This window comes from Myripristis murdjan, chromosome 19 (assembly GCF_902150065.1).
Source record: "Myripristis murdjan chromosome 19, fMyrMur1.1, whole genome shotgun sequence".
In the NCBI taxonomy this organism is placed as follows: Eukaryota; Metazoa; Chordata; class Actinopteri; order Holocentriformes; family Holocentridae; genus Myripristis; species Myripristis murdjan.
In genome coordinates, this window is record NC_043998.1 from 26,164,491 (window position 1) to 26,174,008 (window position 9,518).

Consider the following 9,518-nt stretch of genomic DNA (forward strand, 5'->3'; position numbering starts at 1 on the left):
AGTCTATCTATGTAAATATATATGTAGAGAGAGAGAAAGAGAGAGTGTGGGTATACATTAAGGCTTTCAATGCTGATGTGTAGTTATAAATGGAACATTGACATACACAATAAAAGTGGTGCGAACACTGAGCCCTGGGGTACACCACAGAGCAATTTTAAGTTAGAAGATTAATTAGAAAGACCTGCAGTAAAAGGGCTTCCAGAGGGGCATGACCTGAACGCATCACATGATCTTAAGAAAGCTCAAAACCTAACAGCTGTTACCCTATAACAAGACATAAGATTTATTTTAAAATGACTAACAATAAAGAATGAATAGAAAGACAGAACTATTTACTGACCAAGTTACCTGCATCGTGTGATTGATGAAATCTTGATATCCTGTCTGGAAGCTCTGATGAAGTGACTCTACCTACTCTCTTGAGTTTTTATACTTTTCTCAAATCATATGAAAATAGTGGAGCTGTAGGTTTACATGGGAGGGAAGCAGAGTGAACATTTGAGTCTGACTGATCAGGATGCAAGGTCTCAAACAGAGAACCTGAACAGATAAAAGAGTTTCATTCAAACGGTAAAGAATGTCTGATTTATCTGTCAGGACCCTTTGACTGCACAGGAGGGGAGTTCCTCTCAGAGCTCAAAGACAATTAGAAACTAGGTCCACTACGAAATGTGAACAGGGTACACGTATGTCTAACCTATTCAGTACATTTTGACATACAGGGCTAATAACTAGCCTACTTCAGCCGTTTTCATATCTTTCAAATGCAGCCATCATCTCTCAGCCGGCCCCCTAAACAAAACCCACAAGTTCCTGTTTCAGCTGGCTGGAAAACATCAAAAAGATTAATATGGTTTGGTGACTTTACACAATACTTGCAGCTTCTCGTTTCTTGTTCTACTAATTTGTTAAAAAGTAATAATAATAATAACAATAAACATCTCTCTCTATCTATGTCTAACAGCAGACCCATATGGAAATGTAATGCATTTACCTAATGTATGTAGAGGATTTCCATATGGTACATATGGACATATACAATATGTAAGAAATACTACAAATACATCCATCCTGTTTGTTCTCATACATGCAATTTGTCAGAACTCAGCTCACAAGCCATGACAAAGAAGGGAGACATAGATTTTGACAGAGAGAATAATCTCATTTATTCCATTTCATTTCATGTACTGGTTCATTTAAAACAGGGACAGTGTACAATACATGAATTGCACCAGAATATATCCCAATGCTAATTTCTATCTGTTGTCCCTGGGGTTTGTATGCAATGTAAATACAACAACAAAAAATGACAATTCCACATGACACGAATAAACACACCTGCAGGACAGGTGTGAGAGGTATTATCAAACCTTAATGAAAACATGACTGTCTGTCTTTCAACCATTTCTTAACATTAGTTTTAAACTGATTAAAATTAATACACTCTAATATTTGTTGGGGCAGTATTCCACTTTAAATAATGCTGTATCTTATAAAGCAAACACACATCGGTCCTAAAAAAATTTCAAAGCTCTGTAAGTTGTATTTTTCGATAATACTGCAATAGTGGTAGTGGTTATTAACAAAGGACTAAGAAAACAGCAAAGTATAGATCATTCTATGCCCTATGGTTACATAATAACAAGATGTAAGATTTACACACACACACACACACACACACACACACACACACACACACACACACACACACACATATACATACACTACTCACAAAAAGTTAGGGATATTTGGCTTACGGGTGAAATTTACGGAAAATATAAAAAGTTCACGCTACAGTGATATTATATCATGAAAGTAGGGCATTTAAGTAGAAGCATGCACTGGTGATTTCCTCATCTCAAACAATTTCTTGAAAAAAAAAGCCAACAACAGTGGTGGATATACCACAACAAAAAATGTCAATGTCTCAATAACTTGTCATGTGCCCTTGAGCATCAATTACAGCTTGACAGCGACGTCTCATGCTGTTCACAAGTCGACTTATTGTCTGCTGAGGCATGGCATCCCACTCTTCTTGAAGGGCGGCCCTCAGGACATTGAGGTTCTGGGGTACAGAGCTCCGAGCCTCTACACGGCGACTCAGCTGATCCCATAAGTTTTCTATGGGATGCAGGTCTGGACAAAGTGCAGGCCACTCCATCTGAGGTACCCGAGTCTCCAGCAGCCGTTCCCTAATGATACGACCTCGATGAGCTGGAGCATTGTCGTCCATGAAGATGAAATTAGGCCTGTGTTGTTCATGCAGGGGCACAATGACTGGATTAATGATGTTATTCAGGTAGTATGGGCTTGTCACTGTACCATTCACAAAGTGTAGGGCAGTTCTGTACTGACTAGACACACCTGCCCACACAGTAACACCACCACCACCAAAGGCTCGTCTGGTGACAACAGTGGCTGATGCATAGTGCTCTCCTTGACGTCTCCAACATCGTTGGCGGCCATCATTTCTGCTCAACATGAATCGGCTTTCATCAGAGAACAGCACTGAGGCCCACTGGTCCCTCGTCCAGCGTAAATGCTGCCTGGCCCATGCAAGACAATGACACCTGTGCCTGGTGGTGTGGTCAGGTACCCTTGCAGGTCGTCTAGCACGCAGACCATGCTGATGTAAACGGTTTCGAATGGTCTGACGTGACACTTGGGTGCCTCTCACCTCCCTTAAATGTGCCTGGAGTTGAGTGGCATTCATCATCCGGTTCCACAGGGCACTGTTCACAATGAAGCGGTCATCAGTGTGGGATGTGGCCAAAGGACGTCCACTTCTATGCCTTTCTGTGACTCTTCCAGTCTCTCTGTATCTCTGTTGCAACCTGCTGATGACACTCTGTGACACTCTAAGCTCAGTGGCCACTTCGGTCTGAGAACATCCTGTTTGAAGCCTCGCAATGGCGAGGTGCTGCTGATCAATTGTTAGGTGTCATCTTGGTCTCATGATGTCAAAATGTGAACAGCATGATGAGGAGGACTGTTTAAATACCAATTCTAATTGAACCAGGAAATTTATTGGTCGATTCATGGATCAAACACCTGTTGTGAATTTTGCCGTTAAGCTCCTTGTTAGAGAACAGCAACTTGTGCAAAAAGTACTGAAACACTGAACAGTTGGACATGTGCATTCAAGAGTTTACAGAAGGTCACATTAAGTTCACCTGTAAAGGTTATAATGCATTTTAGGTTCATCCTGAAATTTCACCTGAAAGCCGAATATCCCTAACTTTTTGTGAGTAGTGTATATAGGCAAAACCATGCTGTTTTAACATTGGATAAGACTGTCTCCCTCTGTACTATTATATTAGAATATTTATTGAACATCTATTTTTATTTTATTAAGTATTGTATATGTAAAGGACCACACAGATTAAGATGAGATTTGTGTTAAAGTTTATTTAGAGATAATAATAAAAGGGGATGGTTTATGGGCATAATGTTTGTAATTTATTTTGTTACATCTGGAATGTCTCAAATTTTGTATGTGTTTTTGTTTTTTGTTTTTTTGTGACCTGTATGTGTGAAATTGAAATTTGTCCCGGTAGCTCCGTAGTTCACAGCTTTCAAGGCAGCCGGCAGGTGAACAATACCTCGCTTGGGCCTGCTGGTTTATTGTCGCCTCGCATGCAATTTGCACATTATTGCACGTCTTTTTTTTTTTTTCCTGTCTTCTACAAATTGATGACTGAAGGAAGGACTACGGTATTTAATGTTGCATTCCTTGGAGAGCGCAGCATATGACCATATGTGTACAAATTTTAGTGTTATGATTTTATTTATTTGTATAATATTTGTGTGAGCCATTTGTGTGCGGAGACACGTTTGTGAAATGTTTGCATATCTTTTAATGCAGTTTTCATGGTGTTGTGAGGAGTGGAGCTCGATTAATAAAGAAAACTACACAACAGCAGAGACTCTCAGCCGTTTTTACTCCGGGGGACTGCTATAGTATAGCATAAGACAAAGTGGGAAAAAGCTTTACAATTATCAAAACAAATTCCCAAAGTGACCTGGAATAAAATCTGATCAGAGTTCACGTGGTCATCAGATAAATATTTGGACAGAGTTCAGATGGAAACTGTTTTCGCTTTTTTAGAACACCTCATATAAGGTGTAAATTTCAACATTCAACATGCACTCTGGGCATGTCCAAAGCTCAAGACTGTTTGGGACGACATGTAAGAAAGGAGGGGTGGACTGGAGGGTGTTCAAGGTGACGGCATATATTTGTATGCTTTAAGTGTTTCATTTTGTGGCCGCTGCATATCATTGTAAAGCCACATCATTCCCCACAGGTTCATCAGATTAGAGCCGGCAGTGTCCCAGATACCCTCTGGGAAAGTGCAGATGTGTCGACTTCCCAAAAGACTGCATGAAGGTCTTTTGACATGATTTTAGAGTAAAATGGCCAGATTTTGAGGAGCAACTCCAGGGACACTTGCGATTTGCCAACAAATATTAAACACAGTGATACACGTGAAAATGGCCACCCATCTAGCCAGCCTGCTGTGTTGATTTGACTGTGAAAGAATCCATGAGGGAGGCAGAAATACACAGGAGACAAGTAAACACATGAGACCAGACCAGCTTTCTGCTCAGCTTGTCCTTTATTGTCACCACACAGCAGATCATCACATTCAGAGTAATGCTCACTACTGCAGCTGTCAGGACTCATTCAGAGAAAGCTGAAGTAGAGAAAGCAGAGAAAGCTGTTTGAGTGACTTATCTGAGGTCTAATTCATTCTGATCAGTATTCTGCTGCGTGTGGACGTCCTGGAAGAACTACTTCACAGGACGGATCTTCATGCTGAAGGACTTCAGGGAGTAGTTAGCGCCCTTCCAACGGGTCCACTCTACTCCGACAGCGTTGACGGTGCTGTCAGCCCCCCGTCGATAAATCCCGTTGGGGTTTGCATAGTGACAATTGGTGTACCAGAAAGCCCCCAGGCGAGCTCGAGCACAGTGGCTACTTGAGGCATCCTGGTCTTTGTCCATAGTGGAGAACTTCTGTCCACTGTGATAAGTCAGAGAGTCTCCTGTAGAAACACAATCAGAAACAGTTCATACAATTACAATACTGCTACTGCTTCTATTATTAATTTTATTTATATTGCCACTGCTAGCTCACCTGCTCCTCCATCAGTGAAACCAGACACTTGCAGTTTGTATCCGTAGCTCTCTGGATCAATGGAGAACGAGGAGTAGCGGGCAGACACTTTGTCTCCATCGAAGTCCTCCATGTCGACCAGCAGCTCGTACCTTTGTCTCAGTGTCAGGTGGAATATGTTCTCAAGACCTGAACACGCAAACACACACAGAAACACAGATATACACACAGATACACACACAAACACACACAAAAATCCATGCAGTTGTAACTGCAGGAGTTAAAAGTCAAATGGGACCCAATATTGTGCCAAAATGTTTAATAGACTGGCTGCTCCACCAGAGGAAAGCGTGTCAGTGTCACGTTTTGTGACACTGACAAGGCATCACACATTCTAACTGCTTTGCTCATTAGGCAACATTGGTTGAGATTTGCTTAAGGTGTGTTAAGGTTAGGGTTAGGTTAAGGTTAAGGTAAAGGTTAGGAAAATTTAGCTAACACACTTTCCTGTGAGCGACTCAGGTTGGCAAGTGTCTGACCAATCCACCCGCCCACCTGCCTCCTTATGTGGTCGCTCCCTCTATACCACGTCACGTTACTGCTCCTTTATAAAAAGTTGTATTTTTTAAAACGTGACACTGACACACTTTCCTATGGTGGACCAGTGGGTCCATCACAGGCTTGATGCCTTGATACTGGGCTGCAAAATGAGAAGGTGCACACTGATGTTAGCTAGATATCAGTCTCTCACCGAGCCAGTACTCTCCAGCAGCGACACCAAAGCCCGTCTTGTAGTCACACCAGGGCCTGTAGAAGTTCTGTGAGCCGTCCATCCTCCTCTGGATCACCTGAGGGGGGAGGAGCCAAAATATCTGACAACTCAGGTATCCACGTAAATAATCAGTTGTATATTTGTTGATATGTTATTAATGATTAGTAACAGCCAGTAGTAGTAAGTCATTTATAAGAATTTAGTTGATGATGAATAAATAAAAATAAAACAATAAAACACAATGGTAAATGAGTTGTCAATGGATTGTTGTTAATCATTTGCTAATGATTTATTAATAAATATTTTGTAATTGACTGTGTTGTTAAAAAAAAAAAATAAATAAATAAATAAAAAACACCAAGAAAGAAAAAGATAATAAAAACCCGATTTCAAAGACATACAAATGGATCCTTGGGAAACCCCACATGCAAACTCATATTTAGCAGGAGAGGCCGAGCCATTTCTCCACCAAGGAGAACAAACTGCACTTCAATCTAAAAGAAGTAAGTGGTCTAAGTTAATCCTGAAGCCATTAACAACTTTAACAAAGCCTGTCTCATGATGTAATAACAACGCAATGCAAATGGTGTTTGTATTTGAAGCAGTTTTGTGGAAAGATACCTCATGTATAAAGTTTTAAATTCCATTCCAAATAATTAGGTACTCATTTACAGTTATATGTGATGTGAATATTTATTATTGATATTTAGTTCGTAATTAACAGGTAAATGGTTAATGCTCTTGAGCATTTATGGGGAGTGATGCTTACCGTCCAATGGCCTCCATCTGAAGTCATGTCACAGTACACCTACACACACACACACACACACACACACACACACACACACACACACACACACACACACACACATACACACACACAAGTGAATTAATTAATAAATAAATACAATTTAAAAAACAAACACTTACTGAGAAAATAAATTTTTAAAATGTTAACTGGGAAAGTCCCCCTGAATGGCAGGAGGCTAACAGTTAGCATGTGGAGCACTCAGTAACAATGAGAGGAAGGTAGCACCACTACTGTCCTACATAACAGTTAAGAGGGAAATTAAATCACATTTTTCAAATATGGGTGAACTATCCCTTTAAAATCAGGGTTAGTATCAACCGTAACTGATATAAAGTTCATAACAAGTTGCAAGTCAGCTGATAGTCTGTTGATACCAAGTTGAATATTTACAGGTTGATATGAAGTTAATATGAAAATAGACTCAGTTGTGAAATTCAACTGATACAAAGTTGATGCTTGTTCTAATTCTGTGCCATGATTCACTTTGAAGGAGTGAATCTCACTGTTTTCACATGGTGGCGATCTCATTTTTGGAGTCTCATATAAATCTCCACCTGCGTCCCAGAGAGGATGAAGCGTACCTGGACACCAGAGGTGGATCCCACAGGATAGATGGTGTAGACTCCGCTGGTGTTGCTTTTGTCTTTATAGATGTCGATGCAGTCCGCTGGGAGGTCGCAGTAGCAGTGAATCAGGACTGGAGCCAGGACGAGGAACAGGAGCGATTCCAGCTGGGACAGATGGGATGATACGTCACATCTTGTCATGTCTTATTTGGTTAGCTTGGCTTAGGCTGCTTTACACTGTTTTACATGCAAGGGAAAGTCCACATTGAGGTGGTCTTCTTTAAAAAAAAAAATAATAATAATAATAATAATGACAGTTGCAGGGGTGAAGAACCTTTCCTCTGCCAAAAGTCATTACTGTTTGCTAGAAGACCATGTCTAAGTGGATTATCCTGGCTGCTAAATGTAATCCATTTTACACATATTCAGATACAATGTGGAAACAAGACACATGGTAACCCCAGGTGTAAACGGGGTCCCAGTGTGAGTAAACACAAGAAGAAAGGCTCAACCTCAGAATAAAAGCTGGGGCCTATTCCATCAAGCTGGCTAACGGGATAGCCTGGCTTATTTCGATAAGCCTCGCTAATTTAAGTGAGGGTTCCGTTCCATCAAAGTGGCTTGTATGAGTTGCAGCTCAGTAACCATGGTAACTTAGTCAGCAGAACTAGCCTGCTCCGTGGCGGATTACGGCCCAGCTTAGCTCAGCTGCATGTCAGAGAATGTCCGACGGACGGAAACAGACCCCCAAATGACGGTCCAGTCATGTATATTGTTGCCCCGGCATCACATATTCAATTTAATTAAATTCAAATTTAATTATGTAGCACCATGTCCGTGTTCGGAAATATAAGTTCAGACTTAGCCTATTTCCCATAATGTGACCAAGCATGAATGTACGTGTTTACTTAAAATAAAAATAAACATAATGAAAATCATGTGTTATCACTGTCAGTCTCCGAAATCAACTGAATAAACAATCAATTACTCAGTCAAATTTTATTCATATAGCACAAGTCATACATCAAATGCAACAACAAGCATTGAACATAAAAGGGTTGAAAAGAACATGAGGTTAAATAAAAAAGACGTCTTATTTTATTTCCCACCCGCAATTTGCGATGACCCGCCTCTATTCTGCCCGAAGCCAACAGGTTAGTTGACATAGGTGAGGGACTGTGCCCAAGTTTTGAAATCATTTAGCCTATTAACCATTAAAAAGAACAACAAAACAAACTCAATTGTCATCATTTTGTTCAAGCTGTGAAGACAAAGAATGAAAGCATTAAATACAGTCCAAACCATGGCTTTCTGTTGTGTTTAAATTTATACTGAGCCTACTTCCTTCTCCAGTATTTTTTTAATTTCCATATCCTGACGGTGTCGCGCCGGTCAACAATCCCGCTTCTGGTGCCCCTCTGGCCGCTAGCGGCGCCCCTCCAGCAGATGGCGCCCTAGGCAATTGCCTATACCGCCTATGCCAAAAGCCGGCCCTGTTTGTGATGATTTCCCTATATTCTTCATATAGTTCCATCAGCAGTGTCTGCTCCGCCGCTGAAAATGTCGAGGCTCCCCTTTTCCCCTCCTTTTGAGACGTTTGTATCTTCGTTTCGACAATCGACTGTTCTGGGCTGCTTATGTACCCCGTGAACGCGCGTACTTGAGGCTTGTTCAGACGTGGCTACAATTAGCGTTGATTAGACACGTCAACGTCGACGGCTGAGTCGCGTTAGTGGAAAAGGTTGAGGCTTTAGTAAAAGTTGACGCTAATTCAAGCCAGGCTATATCACATAAGCGCAGCTTTCTTTAGCTGCTTTCATGGAATAGCCCTCTGGAAACTAAAGCTAGAGAAAGTTGTCAGTCATCTGCATATCATCAACAAACCCTCATTCACCCCATTAACACAGACAGATGCATTAATTCACCAGGTTACCTTCATTGTGTGATTTCTGTTGAAGTGAGCTGATGAAAATCTTGTTTTTCGTCTGTCTGGAAGATCAAAAGCATAAAGGACAAACAAAAAAATATGAATAAATAGTAGCAGTAGCACCAGGTGTAGTAACCATCTGGAGGCTTGGTGTATGAGCCTGATCCAGTGTCACAGAATTCGTCTTTTTGACATCTACAAGGAGAGGCATGAGCCCGTTGCTGTGGAGCTGCTCCCCCAGCAAGGTGAGGAGCTACTAAAACCTACTTACTTTAGGGGCTGATGGAAGGAGTGATGCCAAAAAATGTTTGAAAGGCTGT

The 9,518-nt window shown here is 41.1% G+C and overlaps 1 protein-coding gene across 1 annotated transcript; it reads right to left on the minus strand.

The window, feature by feature from the left end:
• Positions 1–4,603: 4,603 nt before the first annotated feature.
• LOC115377900 (microfibril-associated glycoprotein 4-like) lies at positions 4,604–9,242 on the minus strand. Its single transcript, XM_030077974.1, has 6 exons — positions 9,205–9,242; positions 7,287–7,436; positions 6,664–6,702; positions 5,874–5,970; positions 5,144–5,311; positions 4,604–5,051 (listed from the first exon to the last, which is right to left on the minus strand). Exons 1-6 carry the CDS (start codon positions 9,208–9,210, stop codon positions 4,798–4,800), a joined length of 714 nt encoding a protein of 237 aa, XP_029933834.1. The 5' UTR covers positions 9,211–9,242; the 3' UTR covers positions 4,604–4,797.
• Positions 9,243–9,518: the final 276 nt, after the last annotated feature.

Bases quoted from the DNA above. Each gene is read 5' to 3' on its own strand.
- LOC115377900 (XM_030077974.1), bottom strand. The intron at 6,703-7,286 runs GTACGCTTCATC...GTGTGTGTGTAG, and splicing joins GATCCACCTCTGGTGTCCAG to GTGTACTGTGACATGACTTC. The intron at 5,312-5,873 runs GTGAGAGACTGA...TTGCGTGTTCAG, and splicing joins TGCTGGAGAGTACTGGCTCG to GTCTTGAGAACATATTCCAC.